This window comes from Ascaphus truei, chromosome 2, assembly GCF_040206685.1.
Source record: "Ascaphus truei isolate aAscTru1 chromosome 2, aAscTru1.hap1, whole genome shotgun sequence".
In the NCBI taxonomy this organism is placed as follows: Eukaryota; Metazoa; Chordata; class Amphibia; order Anura; family Ascaphidae; genus Ascaphus; species Ascaphus truei.
In genome coordinates this window covers 478,189,213-478,214,257 of record NC_134484.1, presented here as the reverse complement: position 1 = coordinate 478,214,257, position 25,045 = coordinate 478,189,213, and the positions used below count along the sequence as shown (strand labels likewise).

Genomic DNA, 25,045 nt, shown 5'->3' with positions numbered 1-25,045 from the left:
GTGTTTTAAAATGAATCTAATGCAGTTAAGCATAAAATCAATTTGTTCTGGACACATTATTAAATCTTTTTCAAAAAAATGCGATATTGCTGTTAACTCCTTCTCATGTTCTATACACATGTAGAGGGCTGAGACGTCACAGGTTACCAACATTAGGTCATCTGACCAGATACAATCTGAAACCAGGTCTAGTACAGTAGATGTTTGGTATTTCACAAATATGATTTCAGACCCTTGACATGATTTTGTAAAAAAAAGAGTCTATGTATTCAGATATATTAGCCGTAGTAGAATCAATCCCTGAGACTATTGGTTTTCCTGGGGGATCTATCAGACTCTTGTGAATTTTCCGCAACTGGTAGAATACCGGCGTTGTGGGATGTGGATATTAAGACATTGATGTTCCGATTTGTTTATAATATTTTTGTCAAGGCCTTCTTTCAATAGTTTCTTAGTGGTGCCTAGAGCAGGGATGAGCAACCTTTTTATGCCGAGCCCCCCTTTTCATCCATTAAATTTCTCGAGCCCCCCCTGCCTGATGTAATCAAAATCACATTAAAAAAAAAACCCTTTATTAAATGGTATACAATGTAAATACAAATATGTCTAAATACTTATTTAAACAGCTCGTGCTTGCAAAATTAGGCTGCATACACGCTGCCGCTGAGAGCGGTGACATCACCAACTCTCCAAGCATGAGCACAGGGTGTCCTGAATAATTTTGCAAGCACGAGCGGGGGGGGGGGGGGGGAGGGCATGGATCGGGGCTATTTCTGTGTGTGTGTGGCTGCGTGTGTGTGTGCGTGCATTGACTGCTGCTGAGCGCGCTTCAAAGTCAATTTTGTTTGTCTCCCCAAACGCCAAGCTTGGGAGAGCGTACGCTCCCCAGTTTGTGTACCGCTGCATTCAATCACAACACCCATACACCCACACAATCATGACACAGCAAACATACTCAATCACATCACACACACACCCAGACACAACACACAATCACAGACAACACACATACTCAATCACAACACACACACGACACACACAATCACAATCAACACACACACACTCAATCACAACACACTCAATCACAACCAACACAGACACACCACACACATCACAGCACAGACACAATCGCACACTCAATCACACAATCACAACACACACCGCACACTCATATCACAACACACGCCACACACACTCAATCACAACCAACACAGAGACAAAACACACAACACAGACACACACAACACACACTCAATCACAACCAACATACACACACACCACACACAATCACAACACACACAAACACAATCACAACCAACAGGCAACACACACAATCACAACACACACTACACACTCAATTACAACCAACACAGACAACACACACTTATATCACAACCAACATATACACAACACACACTCAATCACAACACACACACTCATATCACAACACACTTCTCCCCCCAACCCCCACAGGTGAAATTACTACTACAGTTCTGCATGCTCGGTCCCCCATGCTGCTGAACACTGGGGCGAGTAAAGACAGGAATAGAAGGAGGGCTTGTGTCTGTGTGCAGAGAGCAGCCCCGCCCCCTCTGCAAGCACAGGGAGCAGCAGCACGGAGCTTCAGCTGCTTGACCGCCCGTGCACTGCTCTCTCCGCCCCCAGGTTTCGCCGCACAGCCTGCACCACCCCCCCCCCCCAAATAATTTGGCGCGCCCCCCAGTTTGTGCACCGCTGGTCTAGATAACGAAAGATGGGGTCATTGTTCAGTTCTAAAAAGGAATCGGAACACCCCAGGAGTCTCATTGCTTCCTTCAAATAATCTCCTCTATCTTGCCCCACCACAAAAGCCTCCTTTATCAGCCTGGCATATTACTACATTATAATTCTTCCTGAGCTCTTCTAGGGCCATTTTCTCTTGATGTGTAATATTCGGGATTGTTTTTGTCTGGGACTCACATAGTTTAGCCCCTCTAAGGATACGTGTTTACACATCACCTTTAGGAGGTTTTTTCTGTTGCATCACATATGCACTATAGCACATTGTTGCTCCCCCACTGTTCCATCACAGTTGCGATTCATGTCATAAATTTAACTTCAGGTAGTCTGTATTATACCAGTCTACACACTCACCGTCACCTCCTCATTTTCATACTAGACCCCCTCCACTTGCCTGCCCATCCCACTATTACAAACACCCAAGTGATTTGAACGGCGCTTAAACGCACTAATAAGAATAATGTGATTCTGCTCCTGACGAAGCTGACAAGCTCAGCGAAACACGTAGAGCCATTGCCAAGTGCTGAGGCTGTGCACAGGAGGATTCGCCAATCCAAGACCGCCCCTCTCTCTCTGACCCGAAAGACCGGATGTGACGCCATCCACCCAGAAGTGATGTAAGAATTGGAGAACAACATACACACGGAGAGAGAGAACTGAGTGACGGGGAAGCGGCGCATACCATCACCTCCACGGCGCGAGATGTCCTCGGGCGCCCAACATCATTTTATGTGTCCATGTTATATGTACACAATGCGAGTACATATATTATCCTGCCATTTTTTTTTAGATAAAATGTATATTTGGTCTTTTTCCTTTCTCTATTGTCTCCTTGAGAATGACCAGCAACACTGTGCCCTGATCCAGTCATCCATCATTGTGTGAATACCTGATCCAGTCGTCTGAACATATCTCTCTCACTGCTTACTATATAAGACTACACTGTAAGAGCCAAGATTTCTTCTACATCCAGACTCATCATACAGTAGTACACTATATTTGTCCCTTTCATTTATCTTTGGGGTAATCCGGATAACTACACTCCCTTTAAATCCTGGACTACATTGCATCCCACTATTAGACATCTCGGTCTCCTCACACCATCACCCCATAGTTCCCTACCACCACGATAAGCCACCAGTGACCTAGCACACATTTTTTATACCTTTTTTTTTGTATACATCTTTTTTGCATGTTTTATTGACTTAGATGTGTATGGGAGATATTGAGACACATTAGCATTGAATTGTTATTCATCTGATAAAATACGATATTTATGCTTCACATCTTAATGATTTGCGTGTTTTCATGTGTACGTACGAGTGCTGTGGGTTACATCACTTTATACAAAGGAATATATTTAATTTCATATCTGGCCGATATTTTGATGAGGGTCAATTCTAGGGAGCGAATGAAAAGATCTGATCTCAGTCATTCACATATTGTCTCAACACGGACGGATAATAAACCTGAAGAAACCAGACTCGTTCCCCCTCAGATGTGCAGGTTTTTGGGAATACTCTTTTATACAGCGAAGGTATATTTACCACCAGAATAAAGGCATCATATATACTGCTTCTATTCAAGAAAAGGCCATGCCTAGAATATCCTATGACACAGCAGTATAAGTCACTCCTGGGAAAGAGTGGGGCATCAATAGAAACCGTACACTGGGCTCTGTTCCACCTAAGAGAGCTTCAAGCCAACCGTTTGTCAAACTGGAACAAGAACCTTCAAGACCTGTCCCATAGAATACCACTTCTACCAGAAACGCTGCGGCCACTGAGATGGGGGAATGCAGAAGCTAATTTAGCAAAAGGTTGGTTGTTGGGCCCGGCAGAGTGGATTCTTTTAACAATGGATTTAAGCTCATCCAGATGGGGAGCAAACTGCCAAGAAATATTTATCTAAAGAGTTTGGACAACAGAGGCAGCAATCTCAAGCAGAATTTTGGACATCGGGGCAATATTCATATCTCTTGTGGCAGTTTTTTCAATGCTTGCAGGGTCATCCGATCAAGATTCCCTCATTGTCAATATCACAGCAGTGTCATACATAAACAACCAAGGAGGCAGAAGGAGTGTACAAGCCACATGAGAACTCGCAAAGGTTCTCAGATGGGCAGAGTTAAATATTCCAGCCATCACAGCAATTCATATAACAAGTCACAGAGTCCAAGCCGACTTTCTGAGCAGAAATATGATACACGAGAGTGGTCGCTAAGTCAGGAAATTTGTGAACACATTGTTTGCAGATGGTTACAACCAGCAATAGGCCGAGTCCATACAAAGACAGGCCGTGCTGAGGCGTGCGGACGCTCAGCGCTGAGCCCCTGCATCCTCGATGAGGATGCCTTGAGAGGGGGCTCGCGTGAGCGTCCGCAGGCGTGCGGAGGAGTTGGAGGTTTCAGCCGAGCGCCAAGCTGTTTTTCAGCGCGCTGTCGGCTGAAAACCTCCAATGAGAGTGGGGCTGCGTCAACGTCATGGCGCCGTGATGTCGACGTCAGTGCGTCGCGGGCGATTGGCCCAGCGACGTCACTGCCCCGCCTCCCTCAGTCTCCCCCCACCTCCGATCGCGGACGCTGGCTCGCCTGTATGTGCGTGGAATCACACAGCTTCTGCAGGCGAGCCTCAGCGTCAGCGCAGTGCAGCCCGGCTCCCCCCCTCTATGGCCCGGGCCATAGACCTCATGGCAACAGGTCACAATACCAAATGCCTTCTCTTCTTTTCCAGACACAGACCACCTGGTATCAGCAGTAGACGTTCTTACCAGAAAGTGGCACTTTCTATTGGTCTATGTCTTCCCATCAATTCCTCTAATTCATAGGACATTGCAGAAAATCCAAGCCGCCAGTATAAATGCCATACTCATTGCCCCAGAGTGGCCAAGAACAGGCTGGTGCACCGAGCTAAAAGAAATGTCAATGGCCTTCAGGGCCTTCTCACGCAGGTCCATTAACCATCCAAGCTTACACATGTTGCACCTTACAGCTTAGAGACTGAAAGGGAGATCCCAAGAGGACAAGGTTTTCTGTGCAAATATCAGACACATTCAAAGTTAGAGAACCAGTAACACCCAAAATCATATTCTAGAATTTGGTAAATTTTCCGATCCTGGTGAGTAAACAATAAGATGAACCCACAATTAGTATCGACCCCCCCTATTTAATATGGTGAGAAGTGGGGACAGGTGAGGGGAAGTTACTGCACTGTTTCCTCTGCATTACCCCTTCTCTCCGTATGAAATAGGGGAGACGGTGTCAGTATGGAGCAGAACAGCTGGACCTGAGAGGGTATCGGGAGCATTTATCAAAGTCTCACTGATGTATCTGCTTTTTATTCATACTATAGAACAGTACAGTATGTGACTATGTTACACTGAGAGGACATTGCTGGTCTTTTGGCTGTTGATCTCCGACACTTTATACTGTTTGTTTTACTAGATGGTTATGTTGTGACACAATCCTGATCCATTGATGTATCTTGCAGTGTTAGATTGAAGTTCCTGTTTGAGGAGGGACCATTTGTGTTTTTTTTTTGGTGCCCTTGTCTTCTCCGACTCCTTTGAGGTTAATAATCTTAGGTGTGAAAGCTCATACTAAATGCTGTATATTTGTCCAATAAAACAGATCATTCCAATTCTGTTTTCTCTCTTATACAGACACAGCTGCCATCCAACAAATACAGATCAAGTAACCTCCGGTCAGCACCTCCAGAGCAGCACTGCCCACTGCCAGCACCTCCAGAGCAGCACTGCCCACTGCCAGCACCTCCAGAGCGGCACTGCCCACTGCCAGCACCTCCAGAGCGGCACTGCCCACTGCCAGCACCTCCAGAGCGGCACTGCCCACTGCCAGCACCTCCAGAGCAGCACTGCCAACTGCCAGCACCTCCAGAGCGGCACTGCCCACTGCCAGCACCTCCAGAGCAGCACTGCCCAGTGCCAGCACCTCCAGAGCAGCACTGCCCACTGCCAGCACCTCCAGAGCAGCACTGCCCACTGCCAGCATGGATCTACGCTTGTTAAGTGAGTAGAGGAGATATTTTGGTGTCTTTGAAATTCAGAAGGGCTAGTAATACATTTCTTTTGAAGAGTTATTATATTATACTAATATCAGAGGAGGCGAAATCACAAGAAGCGCCCCCACTCCCAGCTTTACATGATGGATTTTCCTTTTCTTATTGCCAGGTTTCCCAGTGGATGTACCGGAGAGGTTAGATATTAAGTCAGAGAAGGAAGAGGCGAACACTGAGGAACATCTGACCCCAATAAAGGAAGAAATAAATGCATTTCCTGTTTGTGGTAAGTACCCTTACATCCTCACTTGTCTTTATTCAGTATGTTTAAAAAATGGGCTGAAATTACTGCAATATTTTGGGAAATAATATTAAATTACATGATTTGTCTAAATTTATATTTAGAATATTGTTTTTGAGGTTTGAACATTGGTAGCTCAAATGTTTTCAGCGCTCGGGGGTAAAAACTCCATCGCTACTCAAAGGGTTAATAATAAAGTAAAATCAATCACTTCACCCCTCCCCCATAGGAATCAGTATAGAGTATTTCTGTATACTAATATCACAAGAAGAGCCCCCACTCCCAGCTTTACATGATGGATGTTCCTTTTCTTGTTGCCAGGTTTCCCAGTGGTTGTGCTGGAGAGGTTAGAGATTAAGTCAGAGAAGGAAGAGGCGAACACTGAGGAACATCTGACCCCAATAAAGAGTGAAACTGTTCCATTTCCTGTCTCTGGTGAGTACCTTTTCCCCTTTGTCTGCACAGAGGGATGTTATCTTGTTACAAGCAGCATGGTCACATTTAGCGAGTATTCATAGTTAATTGCCTCTCATAGGAAGTCCCCAGGCCTGCTGGGTGTTCTGGGACAAGCCACATGCAGCAGAGTTAGAAATGCAATATGGCTCTCAGACACGTATAAAGGTTGGAAATGCAGAGTTATGGGTATCTGACCATCAATAGATGGGATAAAAACACATTTGGGAAAGAGATTCATGGGAACCTTCCCCTGTCTGACCAGTGTATTCTGCCTGTTCTCATGTATGGGTGTGAAACTGAGACCCTAACTGCGAAGATAATTCAGAATCTTCAGACAGCTAAAAGAAATATGGTGAGATGTATGCTGGGTATTATCCAAAGAGACCGGGAAATAATGGATGAGTTCAAACACAAACAAAGCTCTGTCCCTTTATCACATGGGAGAAAATGTAAAATAACTGTGGGCCGGACTTATCACATACAGAAATTACTGTCCTCTGGCCAATATGTAATATAAAAGATATTAAAGGCCAAGACGATGACCAAAAGCTGAACATGTGCTGTATAGGTAGGTGTGTGTGTGTGTGTGTGTGTGTGTGTGTGTGTGTGTGTGTGTGTGTGTGTGTGTGTGTGTGTGTGTGTGTGTGTGTATAATATAGGACGGCCGCTATCTGGACATAGTTTTCACTAAATCTGAATGAGATAGGACAACAGGATATTTTTTTTTTATTATTTCACTGCAGTAAATTTACTGTTATTATTATATCACAGTTTACTATTAAATTACTAGTTATCTAGTTATACTCATTCTAAATGCTGTATATTTGTCCAATAAAACAGATCATTCCAATTCTGTTTTCTCTCTTATACAGACACAGTTGTCATCCAACAAATATTAAGATTAAGGAACCTCCAGTCAGCCCCTCCAGAGCAGCACTGCCCACTACCAGCACCTCCAGAGCAGCACTGCCCACTGCCAGCACCTCCAGAGCAGCACTGCCCACTGCCAGCACCTCCAGAGCAACACTGCCCACTGCCAGCACCCCCCAGAGCAGCACTGCCCACTGCCAGTATGGATCCACACTTGTTAAGTGAGTAGAGGAGATATTTTGGTGTCTTTGAAATCTGCAAGGTGGGAATATCTGGGTATTTTGCAGTTATGCGAGTCAAATTAATCTTGTTTTCTTATAGACCCATCAGTAGTTTTTAAAACCAGAGACAGAACATAAAACACAGACAAAGCTCAGTTTTTAGCACATCCAGTGAGACTCATACACGGTACAGTGCCTAAATATATATGTATAAATATCTAATAAGTAAAATGGTCTTTTAGTTTGACATTTTTGGCCAAAATTGTTGTAAGCCCCTGAGCCAACGCCAAGGCAGACCACATATCAGGGGTCCCTAACGCTAATCCCATCAGTAGGTAAGAAGATAATATATCTTCAACTCTTGAAATCATTTTCTGCCATAAAGGATAGAATAAATTTCTTTACAAGAGGTATTATATTATACCAATATCAGAGGAGGTGATAGCACAAGAAGCGCCCCCACTCCCAGCTTTACATGATGGATTTTCCTATTCTTGTTGCCAGGTTTCCCTGTGGATGTCCCGGAGAGGTTAGAGATTAAGTCAGAGAAAGAAGAGCCGAACACTGAGGAACATCTGACCCCAATAAAGGAAGAAATAGATGCTTTTCCTGTTTGTGGTAAGTTACATCCTTACTTGTCTTTATTCAGTATGTTTAAAAAATGGGCTGAAATTACTGCAATATTTTGGGAAATAATATTAAAGCGTGCATACAATTATAAGATACCTGTTCCAATAAAAAAAAATGATTTGTCTAAGGTTATATTAAGGATATTATTGTTATTGTGGTTTGAACATTGGTAGCTCCAAAATGTTTTCAGCACTCGGGGGTAAAATCTCCCTGACCACTCAAAAGGTTAATAATAAAGTAAAATCAATCACTTCACCCCTCCCCCATTGGAATCAGTATAGAGTATTTCTGTATACTGATATCACAAGAAGCGCCCCCACTCCCAGCTTTACATGATGGATTTTCCTTTTCTTATTGCCAGGTTTCCCAGTGGTTGTACTGGAGAGTTTAGAGATTAAGTCAGAGAAAGAAGAACCGAACACTGAGGAACATCTGACCCCAATAAAGAGTGAGACTGTTCCATTTCCTGTCTCGGGTGAGTACCTTTTCACCTTTGTCTGCACAAAGGGATGTTATCTTGTTACAAGGAGCATGGTCACATTCATGGTTAATTGCCTCTCATAGGAAGTCCCCAGGCCTGCTGGGTGTTCTGGGACAAGCCACATGCAGCAGAGTTAGAAATGCAATATGGCTCTCAGACACGTATAAAGGTTGGAAATGCAGAGTTATGGGCATCTGACCATCAATAGATGGGATAAAAACACATTTGGGAAAGAGATTCATGGGAACCTTCCCCTGTCTGACCAGTGTATTCTGCCTGTTCTCATTTATGGGTGTGAAACTGAGACCCTAACTGCGAAGATAATTCAGAATCTTCAGACAGCTGTAAGAAATATGGTGAGATGTATGCTGGGTATTACCCAAAGAGACAGGGAAAGAATGGGTGAGTTCAAACACAAACAAAACTCTGTCCCTTTATCACATGGGAGAAAATGTAAAATAACTGTGGGCCGTACATATCACATACAGAAATTACTGTCCTCTGGCCAATATGTAATATAAAAGATATTAAAGGCCAAGACGATGACCAAAAGCTGAACATGTGCTCTATAGGTGTGTGTGTGTGTGTGTGTGTGTGTGTGTGTATATATAATATAGGACGGCCGATATCTGGACATAGTTTTCACTAAATCTGAATGAGATAGGACAACAGGATATTTTTTTTTATTATTTCACTGCAGTAAATTTACTGTTATTATTATATCACAGTTTACTATTAAATTACTAGTTATCTAGTTAGTTATTCTTATTTGTTAATTAACTTTACATTGTACACCTAACATTACCATCCATTGTGTACAATCCACACACCAGTCCACTGACTAGTGACTCCGCCACATCGGTGCTGCCACTAGTTAATAATAATAAGAATATAGCATCTAATTAGTGTACACCCTACTAAATCTAACTCCCTGTGTAATTGGGGTGTTACATGGGTGTAGCATTGTTTTGTTGTTATGGCCATTACCCAGGACAAACACTTCTAGCATTTACTTAATAAAACCTGCGTACTATTTAACTGTGACTGACTGAACTGACCCCTGTCTGTGTGTGTCCAGTGTCTGTCCACTCGCCTGGTCTCAGTGGCCTTGTTCTTTGCTTAATCTAGTATTTATATATATATGTGTTTTAACCACAACTCGTAATATAATTATAAAGTAGATGTATTTGAAACTAACCAGTGGAGTGGCTGGTTTGGGGTGGGGACTGGTAGGTGTGTGGATGGGGACAGGAGGAGAACTGTGTGCTGCTGCCTGGCAGGATAATGTATGTATATGTATTCAGAGTGTACAGAACCCTGGGAGGTAGCATGTAACAGAACAGAACAGGAGGGGAGCGCTGACAGAGGAACACAAATAAACAGTGCTGAATGTGCTGTGCATAAAAAGAGCAAAAAACAAAACAAAATGAAGGTCAGATCTTACTGGGAATGGTTGGTATCTTCAATCACAGGTGTAGCCTCGGTACCGCTTGTTGGCTCCATTGACCCCCTTCTTACCTCCGCTAAGGTTGCGGTGTGCGGGAGGTACTGCGGGGGCGGCTGTGAGGCGAGCCGGTCGCCGGGAGCTTGCGGTGCACCAGTTTAGCGGGGGCCGCCATTTTGGAAATTTGCGCGCATGCGCAAAGGGTCGTGCATGCGCAGGTAGCGATCGGGAGTTGCGGCGGCTATTGTGAAGTCACGCATGCGCAGTTGCGATCGCGCACGCGGCCACAATTACACAAGGCTCTGCAAGGGACTACAGCCCCCAGAAGGCTTAGGGGCATATAGCCACGTGACGCCGGGGAGCCTATGGCGCCGCCGGGTTCCCCTGCACTAGGAAATATACATTTTCGCGCGCTGAGCCCACGCAGCAGTTGGAGCTGGGAGCTGGTTAGGGGAGGCTGTAGGTGCAGGGAGCAGTAGCCCCTGCACTAGGCCAGTTTACCCCCATAGGCCCCAGATATTTACTACCATTACCCCAGCTTGTGGTTGCTTCAGGGACAGGCCCTAAGCAAGGAACTGCCCCTTAGTTATTTGCCTGATTTAAAGGATACAGCTCATCTGCTGCGCAGCCCTGATCATTGTGTCTGGGACCAGGCATCACTCAGGATGGAGACTACCTCCACGGAGGATAACGCCACGCTGTGACTGCAGACTGGGGACGGACCAGCCCAACGGTGCAGACGGTGATATTATCCACGCCGCAATTCACCCCACGCGTAGGCGGACAACACGTTGGATCAGACGGATTCCCTTCTGTTATTCTGCTGTACCCAGGTGCAGGAGCCCCGGGCAGGTACCTAGTTCAGTGCACTAACACTCCACAGGATAGCGCTATCTCCAACACTTTGGGTGGGCCTGGACATAAGGGAAAAGGACATCAGGGAATTGGTGCCCAGCACCCAATGTACTGTGGGGACATCCATGTTGGTATCCGGTGGCGTGAACTTACATATATATTTATGTATATTACTGTGTGGTACAGAGTACCAAGGTTAACTCTTGTAGTAAAGGTTGCTAGCATATATTGTGTGCGTGCATTATTATTATTTTTCCTATAAGAGGACCATCCCACCCTGTTGGGATCCCTTACAGGTGGAGGCGCTGTAATCAAAGAATCAGGTATAACCCAGGCTCCCAGCGGCGGAGGTTCACAGGTGTATTACCACACATGGTCCCTATCTGTGATTGAACGGGGGTAAAGTGTGTTTCATTTGGAGGCGCTGCTGAGATCTCAGACCTGGAGTGCTCTATTCAAGTCAAAATGTAGTTGTTTGCATTCACCAGCATGTTCTCCCCATCTAAGCATCAAGTGCACGACTTGGCGCTGGAACTAGACGAGTCCCCCCACCATGTGCTCGCGATGGGGGATGTGCCTGCGGACATTCCCTCCCAAGAAGTCATTAATCGGGTCAGGTCCCTTCCAGGGTTTGCTCAAGCCTGCCAAATAGGACGGAAATGGGACCCCACATACTACTGGTATACTCATTATAGCAACCTGTCATTAAGTAAGAGGGAATATCACCCCTGCAGCACTACACTTTCCGGGAGCATTGCCCCCGGGATGTCCGGTTATCTTTTCTGAACTGCCTATGCCACTACCGGCCCAAATGCCCCACCCAGAGGTCACGCCGGGACCTTCCTGCACTTCTGGGAAATATGACGCTTTACTCACAGGGAGTTCACTACTATATTCATAGCCCCTGCTACCCAGGGTGATTTTCAGTCCCGGGTCCCCTCTGGAGACCCCCCTTCAGACTGAGCCCCCACCATCCGTGTAACCCTCTATTGAACGTCAGACCCATACAAGACTCCAATCCAGTGCACAGTCCAGAGTCCCTTAGCCCTTGCACCAGGTGGACCCAGCGGTGGGAGGGATTCTACCTCGGCTAGTACAAAGCCCTGAGCCAGTCATCCCATTCCCATCAATACCAAAAGCTCAAGACATTCTCAGGGACTCGACCCACGCCTGCGGGCGAGGCTGAGTTTGAAGAGTGGAAAGACCATGCGGAACACGTGCTCCCTGAGTGGACTTGCTCTGACGCTGTAAAACGACAACGAATTATTGAGTGCTTACGACCGCCTGCTACACATATGGTGCAGTTTTACGACAATAATCACCCCAACGCCGATGCGCCAGCCCTGATCCATGCACTGACCAGGACCTAAGGTGTTCCAAAGGACGCCGTGTCCTTACTGGCCAAGTTCTACTCTCTCATACAAGTCGAAGGAGAAGAAGTGTCGGAGTTTCTTCGTCGGATCCAGTTGGCCCTATGGCCTCTGGTAAAGAAGAAGGTTATTCCTGCGGCCCAGGCTGATGGCATGCGCGTCTAGCAACTCCTGCAGGGCACATTGCCTATGCACCCGGTGGCTATACGTGTCAGTTGCACTCTCTCCCCAGATCAGCCTCTAGAGTTCGAAGACTTAATGGATAAAGTACTAGCTCAAGAGAGTAACCTACGGTTGCACCGGTCCAAAACCCTGAGTGACTCTGCAAAAAGAGAGAAGACCGTTGCTTCTGCCAAAGGATATCCTCAAGATGACCTAAAAAGAGCAGCGGTCGAAAAAGCCAAAGAAATCGAAGGCGAGGAAGATTCCACTGCTCACGGCTGTGAGGCGAGCCGGTCGCCGGGAGCATGCGGCGCACCCGGTTAGCGGGGGCCGCCATTTTGGAAATGCGGCGGCCATTGTCAAGTCGCGCATGCGCAGTTGCGATCACGCACGTGGTCACAATTACACAAGGCTCTGCAAGGGACTGTGTTACTTTGATACATTGTGGATTAATCTACTCTAGCAATTTGTATGCTACTAGTTACTTTATTTCAATAGAGATTCCACGTCGGGCTATCTAAATCTTTCTCTCTAGTAGTGTCATGGTGTTATATAGGAGTACTGGCATGTACTTATTTATCCAAGGTTCAAATTTTGAATCGATGGTTGTGTTACTACTTCACATTCTGTGATTTGGAGCTTTTGTTGACCACTAAATAGACTGATTAGATAAACATTACTATTCTGTATTTGCCATTAAGTGTCTCTATCTGAGCCGCCCCTTTGGGGATTTTTAACATTACTGTTTGTATGTATTTTTATTATCGTCGCTGTTGTTATTAATAAATGGTGTATATTTGTTTTGCTCCTATTTTAGATACCCGCTCTAGTGTGTCTACTTTTTAGTGAGAGAGATATCTCTTTAATGGGAAGATATAATACCCTGACTATGATGGTTTAGGATACTTTAGACTATGAGTGCAGTTATTTGGGATCCTTTGTAAATTCTTATGTTTGCTTATATTTCAATTATCCCTATGCACCATGGTTAATTACTATATCGGTACTAGGAGAGTGTTGTATCATCCTTTATGTTATATAAGATTTATCAACAGCCTCAATGTGAGAGGAGAAGGAAAGAGAGGAGTCAAATATTACACCAAGGCCGCGTGCTTGGGAATTATATGAATAGTATTTTTGACTGACAAAATATGACACAAAAGGGAGCAATTGAGTCTTGTTTATGTGGGTCTTATGGCTGAAGACGACATGGGCATTGTAGTTACTGCATCACTTAGATTGTAAGCTCTCCAGGGCAGGGATTTCCATTCCTATTGTCTGATTTTGTTTGTTGCACTTATTGTATTATTCCCTGTATGGTATTGTTTCTGCTGTAAAACGCTGAGTACACTGCGGGCCTTATATAAATAAAAACATACATACATGGGTATCCTACACTATAGATTGCTGTCTGGTTTAGTTGATATTATTAATGCACTAATATGATAGACCAGGAGTTCCTTAACTTTACTTCTCATGGACATTTTCCAGGTTAATAATCATTTGGAGATAAAATAAATGTCAGGCCTTTGGGGACCACCACCAAAGTCATTAGGGGCCACTGGATGTCCATGGGTCACAATTTGAAAACCCTGGGTGAAGAGAACTTTTAGTTAATTAAGTATTGGTAAGGTAAATTCTTCTGTGTTTTGGATTTGTAATTTGCATTCAGTAATTTGATTTACATGTAGTGCATTTTCCCCCACCCTATGGAAGATATATGGCGACTACGGTGTGTGTGGGGCGTTACCTGTAGCTCACAGAAGTCCTGAACCTCCTCTGCTGGGTGTACCTGATTCTTGTGGTGACAGCGCCTGCACCTGCAAGGGATCCCGCGTTGGAGGGATGTACCCTTACAGGAACAATAATAATGATACACGCACACAAATATATATGCTAACAACCTTTTACTGAACATAAGTAATATTGGTACCCTGTACCGCACAGTAATACAGCCCCCAACCTGATACCAACAGTGAGTGTTCCCAGAGAACATTGGGTGCCAGGCACCAATTCCCTGATGTCCCTTTTCCCAAAGTCAAGGCCCACCCAAAGTGTTGGAGATAGCACTATCCTGTGTTAGTGCACTTAGTTAGGTACCTGCCCGGGGCTCCAGCACCCGGGTATTGCAGACTGACAAAGAGGATCCGTCTGATCCAACGTTGTCGTCTGCGATGGCGTGCGCCTCCGCGTGGGTGTGAATTCCGGCGTGGGTAATATCACCCTACCGTCTTTACCGCGTAGCTGGTCTGGTCCCAGACCACAGGCCACAGTCACAGCGTGGCATCTCACCGGTGCTGTACCTGACTATAGGCAGCTACTGGGAAAGGTCCCTGACTATGGGCTTTCCCTATAGCAACCACAAGCTACAGTGAGTCGGGCCTAACTGTGGCCTAAGGGGGAAGAGCTGGCCTAGTTCAGGGGAGCACTGCTCCCTGGACACTACATACTCCTCAGAGGTCCCTCTTCCGACTAGCGTGGTGCAGACGTGCCAGAAGTAACAATCTCCGGGAGTAGGGGATTGCTGCAACCCTATTGGCTGGTTCCTGGCACCTGACAAACTGCTCCTGTGCATTGTGGGGCTTGTTGGGTGTAATGGCCATCGCTTGTGCTATACTGCGCATATGCGCGGGTAAAGCAAGATAGCCACCACAATTCCATTTGTTCCTGCGCATGCGCGAAGCGTTGCGCATGCGCAACCACTCGCAAAATGGCGGCACCCTCCAACTGCCTGCAGACCTCCCAGCACTCTCCCCATCCTCCGCTGCCGGACGCAGCCGCAGGGGAAGGTAAGGGGATGAAGGGGGACCCAGAGGGGAACGGGTCACATTCAAATTGAAAACAATGGTTCTGTCTTTTTTGTTTACTTCTGTTAGGGAACGGCCTGAATGAGGAACAGAACTTAAGCTCTTCTACATCCAGAAGCTGTCTGACTTCTCGCAGCCCAGAAGTGCCAAAAAACAATGATTCTTGCCACATTTTGGACATGTACAAGGAACCAGTGCCACATGATGTTGAATTTACAGACCTTGTACAGCACACAGCAGAGACGGACTCTAAATATGGATCCAGTAAAAGTTATGAGAGAGATTTAAGAAGAAGCCGTGGTGCACAGCCTTTTCTCTGTTGTGAGTGTGGCAAAAGTTTCTCACTGGACAGGGACCTGCTCACACACCTTTGTGTCCCAACTAGAGAGCAAACCTTTACATGTACAGATGGTGGGAGCAGTTTCTCACTGAAGGGGAAACTTCTTTCACAGCAGATGATTCAGACAGCAGTGACTCCTTTTACTTGTACAGTGTGTGGGAAACAGTTAAGTACTAAGCAGACCCTCCTCAATCATCAGAGAGTTCATACAGGGGAGAAAGCATTCCCATGTACAGAGTGTGGGCAACAATTCGGTATTGAGAGTAACCTCCTCAGACACCAGATGATTCATACAGGGGAGAAACCATTCACATATTCAGAGTGTAGTAAAAGCTTTTCTCGGATGGAGGGCCTTTTCCAACATGAGCAGATTCATACAGGGGAGAAACGATTCACATATACAGTGTGTGGGAAATGGTTAAGTTCTAAAAGGAACCTCCTCAATCACCAGAGGATTCATTCAGGAGAGAAACCATTCACATGCACAGAATGTGGCAAACCATTCATTTTTAAGAACAACCTCCTCACACACCAGATGATTCATACAAGGGCGACACCATTCACATGTACAGAGTGCGGGAAACAATTCAGTACTAAGAGCAGCCTCCTCATGCACCAGATGATTCATAAAGGGAAGAAACCATTCACATGTAAAGAGTGTAGTAAAAGTTTTTCTCAGAAGAATGGCCTCCTCCAACATGAGCGGATTCATACAGGGGAGAAACCATTCACATGTACAGAGTGTAGTAAAAGCTTTTCTCGGAAGGAGGGCCTCCTCCAACATGAGTGGATTCATACAGGGGAGAACCCATTCACATGTACAGAGTGCGGGAAACAATTCACTGCTAAGAGCAGCCTCGTCATGCACCAAAGGATTCATACAGGGGAGACAAAATTCACATGTACAGAGTGCGGGAAACAATTCCATACTAAGAGCAGCCTCCTTGTGCACCAGAAGATTCATACAGGGGAGAAACCATTCACATGTACAGAGTGTGGGAAACAATTCTGTATTAAGAGCCGACTCCTCCAGCACCATAGAATTCATACAGGAGTGAAACCATTCACATGTACAGAGTGTAGTAAAAGCTTTTCTCAGAAGGAGGGCCTCCTCCAACATGAGCGGATTCATACAGGGGAGAAACCATTCACATGTACAGAGTGTAGTAAAAGCTTTTCTCGGAAGGAGGGCCTCCTCCAACATGAGTGGATTCATACAGGGGAGAACCCATTCACATGTACAGAGTGCGGGAAACAATTCACTGCTAAGAGCAGCCTCGTCATGCACCAAAGGATTCATACAGGGGAGACAAAATTCACATGTACAGAGTGCGGGAAACAATTCCGTACTAAGAGCAGCCTCCTTGTGCACCAGAAGATTCATACAGGGGAGAAACCATTCACATGTACAGAGTGTGGGAAACAATTCTGTATTAAGAGCCGACTCCTCCAGCACCATAGAATTCATACAGGAGTGAAACCATTCACATGTACAGAGTGTAGTAAAAGCTTTTCTCGGAAGGAGGGCCTCCTCCAACATGAGTGGATTCATACAGGGGAGAACCCATTCACATGTACAGAGTGCGGGAAACAATTCACTGCTAAGAGCAGCCTCGTCATGCACCAAAGGATTCATACAGGGGAGAAACCATTCACATGTACAGAGTGTAGTAAAAGCTTTTCTCGGAAGGAAGGCCTCCTCAAACATGAGTGTATTCATACAGGGGAGAAAGCATTCCCATGTACAGAGTGTGGGAAACAATTCAGTAGGAAGAGCAACCTCCTCATGCACCACATGATTCATACTGGGGAGAAAACATTCACATGTACCTAGTTTGGGAAAAGATTTCCTCAAAAGAGTAATCTCCTCACACACCACTGAATTCATACACGGGAGAAACCATTTCCATGTACATAGTGTGGGGATTGCTTTTCACAGATGATCAGCAGCATTACACACAAGGGATTCATACATGAGATAAAACATTTGTTTGTTCAGAGTAGGGCTGAGCAATATACGAGTAGCATAGTAATACTGCAGTAATAAAAACAGCCGGAAACTCAATACTTACCATTAGTTCGTACCATGGCATTCCTATCTGCGGACTTTCACATGTTGCAGCTATAATTAAACCTCCAGCTGGTAATCTCACCCATCCCTATTAACAACTTTCCTTCTGCCATGCCTCTTAACCCTTCCCTTCCACCATGACTCAACCCCTTCCTCTCCATCGCATTTCTCTAATTTCTCACCCATGCCTCTTGACCCTCTCCTCCCCATGCCCATTAACCCACACCTCTCCATGCCCCATTAATGTGTACAGGAGAAGGGGAGGTAATGTAAATGGTGAAAAAAAGGCAGTCATGTGCGTGTCATTTATTGTAATATGCTTTTCATTAAAAATGTTTCCTTCAAATTAAAATTTTCTAAAATGTATTTGCTTTTTTTACATTTTTTTAACGAATTAAATGCATATGTATAAGAAATATGTTTCACAATAAATGACCTTTAACATTTTGACGACTTGCTTTTTGTTTTCTATTGGGTGTTAATATCTTGATGAATATTGTTATCACAATAAATTACTTAATACTGTTATGGTGGGAAGTTTTTTTTTGTTATTGTCCAACCCTAGTTCAGAGTGCTGGAAACAATGCACTACGGAGTGTGACCTCCTGACACACCAGAGAATTCACACAGGGGAGAAACCATATGCTTGTTCAGTAATATGGGAGACTGCTTGTCACACCCAAGTATTTACACGGGAGAAACCATTTGCTTTTTCAGTGCTGGAAACAATTCAGTGTTAAGGGTCACCTCTTCAGAAACCAATGAATGAATGCAGCGGAGAGTCCTTTCACATGTTCGGAGTATAGGAAAAACGTTTCTTGGAGGAATGACCTCTCACACACCTTGATTCCTATAGGGGAAACAATTTGCTTTTTAGAGTGGGGTAAACCATTTATATGCGGTGGGCCCTTGTGACAGGGTGAAGTCAGGTACTGATAATTATGCCTGGGAAACATACATCTGAGTCCTTCATCCAGCACTCAGAAGGTTAACCTAGTAAGAATAGCTGGGCAATCAGGAAAACTCCTGGAATAAGCATCCTTAAGTACAGACTGCAGATCGGTCTGGTATTGTCTAGTTGGATCAGAGGATATCTTGGTGTAGGATACGGCATCGGACAGGAGGCGGACTGCTTCACCAATATAGACTGACTTGTCCTGTAAAACAATCCCTCCTCCCTTGTCCGCCTGCCGCACCACCAAAGTATCCAATTCTTTTAGTTCCTTCATGGCTGAAACTTCGCCCCGAGACAAATTGTTTCTCAGAGGTTTCTTAGAAAGTTTTTTACATAATTCCTGGAAGTCATAATTGACCAATGCATAAAATGTGTCAATATGACTTCCCTTGTGTTGGTAAGGAAAGAAGACAGATCTAGATCTAAAAGGGGAATGAACAATGGGACAGTCACTCATATTGGATAAATCAGGAGTATCTGTTGCCCCATTATTAGTCAATTCAGAATTTTCTAACCACAGGGCTGCCAGCTCATCAAAATGATAGTGTAAAAAAGACCAGGCGCTTACCTTTAAGTTTATTTAACACTGATAGGCTTACAATAGAGCCGTCAAACCAACTGTGGCTCACTATTTCTCTGAGCCAGCAACAGAATCCCTTCTGCTTCCACCCCAGAAATAAGGGTTAATCCAGAGCCCTTAAAGAGACGTGAAAACAAACAGGCAATGGGGGAGCAAGGGATTAGAAAAGCATATATAATCACTTTTAGAAGTTGATGGAAGTCTTGATTGATTACATGCAATGGTGGGTTATTCAGATACACATAAATACTTACACGGCCATGTGTAAGCAGACACAATGTTTGGTAACTTTCATAGGGCAAAATCTCTCTCTTCCAACAGTGACAAATGATTTGTATGGTGAATGGGTATAAAAAAAGTGTACAACACTGTACTCACACGGCCCAGTGTGAGCAATTGCAGGGATTTGGTATCTTTTTAGGTTGGCATTAACCCGTCCGTATCTGGTAATCAGCACACTAGGAGCTGTATTCAGGTTCCAAACTGGTGCAGGACTCTCTTATTGTCAGGTTGGTTCTCCCCCCGGTGTTATGATGTATAAGTTATATGGGAGGGGGGGGAAAATGAGTGAGGCACGGTTTACTTGTATAAATTGAATAAAATAAATTTATTAATAATTATTACAACGGGACTCACATAGATTACAGGTGGACCCCTGGCCTCCTTGCGTGGTCCAGGATCAGGTGTTATGCACAGCTATCACAGCCGGTCCCGCGTCCGGGATCAGGAAGGGAAACTTTCCTGCTCGGCTGGAAATGCTGCACAGTGATCTGACTACGGAAGCCTCGGTGGGTCAGTTTCAGCAGATGATTTAGAGCAACGCGTTTCGCCGACGGATCGGCTTCCTCAGGCTCAAATGTTTGACATTTGAGCCTGAGGAAGCCGATCCGTCGGCGAAACGCGTTGCTCTAAATCATCTGCTGAAACTGACCCACCGAGGCTTCCGTAGTCAGATCACTGTGCAGCATTTCCAGCCGAGCAGGAAAGTTTCCCTTCCTGATCCCGGACGCGGGACCGGCTGTGATAGCTGTGCATAACACCTGATCCTGGACCACGCAAGGAGGCCAGGGGTCCACCTGTAATCTATGTGAGTCCCGTTGTAATAATTATTAATAAATTTATTTTATTCAATTTATACAAGTAAACCGTGCCTCACTCATTTTCCCCCCCCTCCCATATAACTTATACATCATAACACCGGGGGGAGAACCAACCTGACAATAAGAGAGTCCTGCACCAGTTTGGAACCTGAATACAGCTCCTAGTGTGCTGATTACCAGATACGGACGGGTTAATGCCAACCTAAAAAGATACCAAATCCCTGCAATTGCTCACACTGGGCCGTGTGAGTACAGTGTTGTACACTTTTTTATACCCATTCACCATACAAATCATTTGTCACTGTTGGAAGAGAGAGATTTTGCCCTATGAAAGTTACCAAACATTGTGTCTGCTTACACATGGCCGTGTAAGTATTTATGTGTATCTGAATAACCCACCATTGCATGTAATCAATCAAGACTTCCATCAACTTCTAAAAGTGATTATATATGCTTTTCTAATCCCTTGCTCCCCCATTGCCTGTTTGTTTTCACAGCTCATCAAAATGAGCATGCTCTCTAATATCGAAAATCGGTTTACAGGTATTAGTTTTATCTGACTTCAAAAGAAAATATCTTTTGAGAGTGAGCTTGCATACAAAGTGATTGAGATCAACGAACAAGTCAAAAGAATCCGAATGGGTATTTGGACAAAAGGACAGACCTCTATTTAATAAAAGGATCTGGTCAGGGGAGAGAGTATGAAAAGAAAGGTTGAAAATACCAACAGCTTCCGGTATTTCCTGTCTTCTCACTCTTGTGGCTTTCTTTTTTTGTATCTTTCTTCCTGCCCTGTTTCCTCTTCCACAAATTCTCCCCTTCTTTTTAGGTCTGCAGGGGGAGTGGAGCAGGAACCCTTTGTCTCCAATTGAAGAGTTTGTTGTTTCTCTTTTGGGGAATGACCTCTGGCACCCTTCTCTAAAAAAGAGGAAGTAGTCTTATCCACACCTTTAGGCCTAACTGTTCCACTAGTCTGCTTAGACTTGGCACCCGTCCTCTCTGGAGAACAAGATATAAACCTTTCCTGTCTGGGGCACGACGGTCCAAATTCTCAGCACCCTCATGCTCCAAACAGGAGAAGTGGTTCTCCAAGGGTAAAAGGGAATGGCTGTTAGCAGGCCTAGAAATAGGCCCATCCTTCCGGGGTGCACCACTACCTCGACCTCTGGATCTAGAATTGCTACAACCCGATCTACCATAACCATGATAAGGTTTGGAGGATCTCCAAGAATCCACCCTATTGGTGGAGTAATCCTCCTTATCCCTTTCCATCTTGCCATCCTTTCTACCAGCAAGTAAAACCTCAAATTCTATAACCCTGTTATTAACTGTGTCATCCAAACAGGAGAATCCCTCAACATCTTTAAAATCATTTAAAAATGTCTATCGTATCAATTTCAGTCCTTATCTCTTTAAGTTTGTCTTTATATGTGATAAGTAATCTCCTCAAGGAATTAGAACAATTGGTCAAGATATTATTCCATCCACCTGAAAAAGTTTCACTGGTGAGGAATGTCGGTTTCTTTAATATTCTTAGACCTTTTGGGATAAGTTTCTCATCCAGATAGTTTTGTAGGGAGGCACAATCCCTACAGTGCCTCATTTCATCTTTCAATAATTTTTCTCATTTAAAAAACTGTTCCTTCATGAGAATACTTTTATCAAGAGTTGCTGTTTTGTCTGTTCCAAACCACCCTGTCATTGCATTGCGTCTAGAAATACGATCTACACATCTTTCACTGATTGAATTCATTTTGACGCGCAATTATTTTTTATTTCAGTCACAGTTTTATCTCCAGATCTGTGGGACGGCCATGGGGACCAGGTTCGCCACCAGTTCGCCAATCTTTTTATGGGTAACTGGGAGGAAAACTTTGTCTGGACCAGTAACCCATATGGGGCGGGCCTGGTGTACTATGGCCGTTTCATCGACGACATTCTTATAATTTGAGATTCGGATTTTGGGGATATCACTAATTTGTTTGCGCATTTTTCTGATAATGCCCTTGGTTTAGCATTCACACACACTGTAGATCCTGTCTCTATTGTCTATTTAGATCTTGTACTCAAGGTGGATTTAAGCAACATAATCCAAACAGATGTTCATATTAAGGAGGTGGCTACAAATAGCTATTTACATGCTGATAGTAACCACCACTGGAATTGGCTTAAAAACATTCCATTCGGCCAATTTAATCGGTTGCGACGCAATTGCTCCACCGATTTGGATTTTATTGCACAATCCGACACCCTGAAGTACAAATTTATCCAGAAGAGCTTCCCTCATTGAAGAAGCTTTCAACAAGGCAGCTAGCCTTGAGAGTAGATCTTTTAAGAAAGACTAATGAAAAAAAGAGATATGAACAAGTCTAGGGAAATTGTTCCATGGAAAGGTGGGACAGTTTTCACCACGAAGTTCAGTCAATCTCACAAGGCTGTGGAAGCCATCTTGAAGTGACATTGGGGTATTTTGGGGCATGACCCTATCCTTAAGGGACATCTGGAAGAAACCCCTTCTTTGATTTATAGGAAAGCCGATAGTATTAAAACTAAATTGGCTCCTTCCAAATTGAGACCTACTGTTGCTCATTGTAGCAACAGTATTGTGACAGATATGAGGGAACGGTAGTGAAAAGGGGATATTATGGCTCTCAATTAGTGCGGGGTTTCTGCTCCACTCCACGGTTTGGAGGCTTACCAAGGGGAATCCAGACCGGGACTTCTAGCTCTCCCTGCTTTCCCAGGACTGCAGCAGCTGATTGAGCAGGGAGATGATTAAAAGGCTGCTCTGAACAGAGCAAGACAGAGCTGTTTTACTCTCAAGAGAAGTGTGTGCTGAAAAGCTGTGTTATGCTGAGGAAAAGCAAAGACTTTTGTTTTGTTTGTTTGATTTACTCCTGTTATCTGCTGTAGCATTTGTATGGCAAAATAAACAGGCCAAGCTTTTCACCTCTGTGTCAGAAGACCGTCTCCTCTACCTGGAAGGCTGTGTGAAAGTGCTGATCCCTGGACAAAAGATACAGAGCAAGAAGGTACTTTGTCACAGTATATTGAGTCCGAAACCTATGGGTAATTTTAAATGCAACAGAGGGAGATGTATCACCTGCTCTTTTATTGATACACGGAAGAGTTTTCCATCCTCTGCTAGTGGGGAGAGTTTCCCCATTAAAAGGTTTATCAACTGCCAAACTACCTTTGTGGTATATATGTTGTCGTGCAGTTGTGGTCTACAGTATGTGGGCCGCACTACACGACCTTTATGTGTCAGGTTTCTTGAACATAGGAGAAACATACTGAATGGTGTTACCAATCAATTATGTTTCTAAACACTTTCTCCAGAACCATGACAAAAAAACTGATGGCCTCAAGATCACAGGCCTAGAGGTTATTCCATCATCCGTTTTGGCAGGAGATAGGTTTAAGACCCTTTCCCGTAGGGAGACCTTTTTCTGGATTTTCAAACTTGAAACTTTGATTCCAAAAGGTCTCAATGAAAATGTGGACACTAGCACCATAATATAGTTATTTCTGTTCCTCTGCCTGTTTAACTCTCTTTACCTTTGCATCAGACTGCTGCTACCTTGAATACCATGATAGCTTTATTGCTAATTTATTGGTACTGTTTTTATATATTTGCATTTTTATATATATTTACACATATGATTGGGTTTATGCTCACTCCATTCTGCCATTAGATTTCTTCCCCTTTTTTTCAATTAGTAAAGTATATATGTTCATTTAGTTTAAGTAGATATATGTATGTATACATTTGTATGTGTATGTTCATGTATTTATGATTCATATATATTTGTTTATATCACTATTCACATTACAATGTGACCTACATGTATGATTCATTCACATATATATATATATATATATTTTTTTTTTATTGGTATATGTATAAACATGTATGTATATGTTGATATTTATGGTATGATTTGTGTTTTATTTTAACACTGTTTTACACTATCTGAGCATTTATGATTGTAAATTAGTCACATAGATGTTTTTTCACCCGCACCTAGTTACTAATTGATATTTCCAGCTGTTAATCATTTTCTATTTAGGGCTATATATATCGAGTAGCCCTGGCTCTCTAGTTATCCCCTGATGAAGTTGACGCTTAGTTAACGAAACGCGTAGGGTGGTCATTCATGTGGACTTGGATGTGGAACCTTTAATGTGGAATTGCATATTCTGAATGTGGAGTATTTGCTGAATTTCAGTAAGCATTTGGGAGTTGCTGAGGTCTCTCCCCTTTGTTTGGAGCACTTGTGTGCAGTAACTGTGGAGCTTTGACGAATAACGAGCTGTCTGGCCATCCTTGGATTCAGTGCAGGGCTGCTTGTTCCCTTCACCAAATATCGCGGAGCAGCTGGGGGGGGGGGGGGGGGGAGGAGGGGGCTCTACCTGGCTTCCGGTGAACGCAGTGCTCTGATTGTGTATCATCTGGTCGGAACAGCTGTAATTGTTTCCCTCACGGAGCCTTGAGGAGTGCAGTGGAGGTCTGGTGCAACTTTCAGCCATCACAGTGCTCTGACTTTATATCATCGTCGGAGCAGCTGTGTTTGTCCCCTTCATGGAGCTCTGGAGTTGTTTAGAGT

The 25,045-nt window shown here is 44.3% G+C and overlaps 2 protein-coding genes across 3 annotated transcripts in view; one reads left to right on the top strand and one right to left on the bottom strand.

Annotated features, from left to right (window-relative positions):
• LOC142488386 (uncharacterized) overlaps nt 1–25,045 on the bottom strand; it is a 508,298-nt gene that overhangs the window by 230,238 nt on the left and 253,015 nt on the right. The gene's annotated exons all lie outside the window — the stretch shown is intronic.
• Nucleotides 15,654–17,566, top strand: LOC142488305 (uncharacterized). Its single transcript, XM_075588676.1, has one exon. It carries the CDS (start codon nt 15,848–15,850, stop codon nt 17,564–17,566), a length of 1,719 nt encoding a protein of 572 aa, XP_075444791.1. The 5' UTR covers nt 15,654–15,847.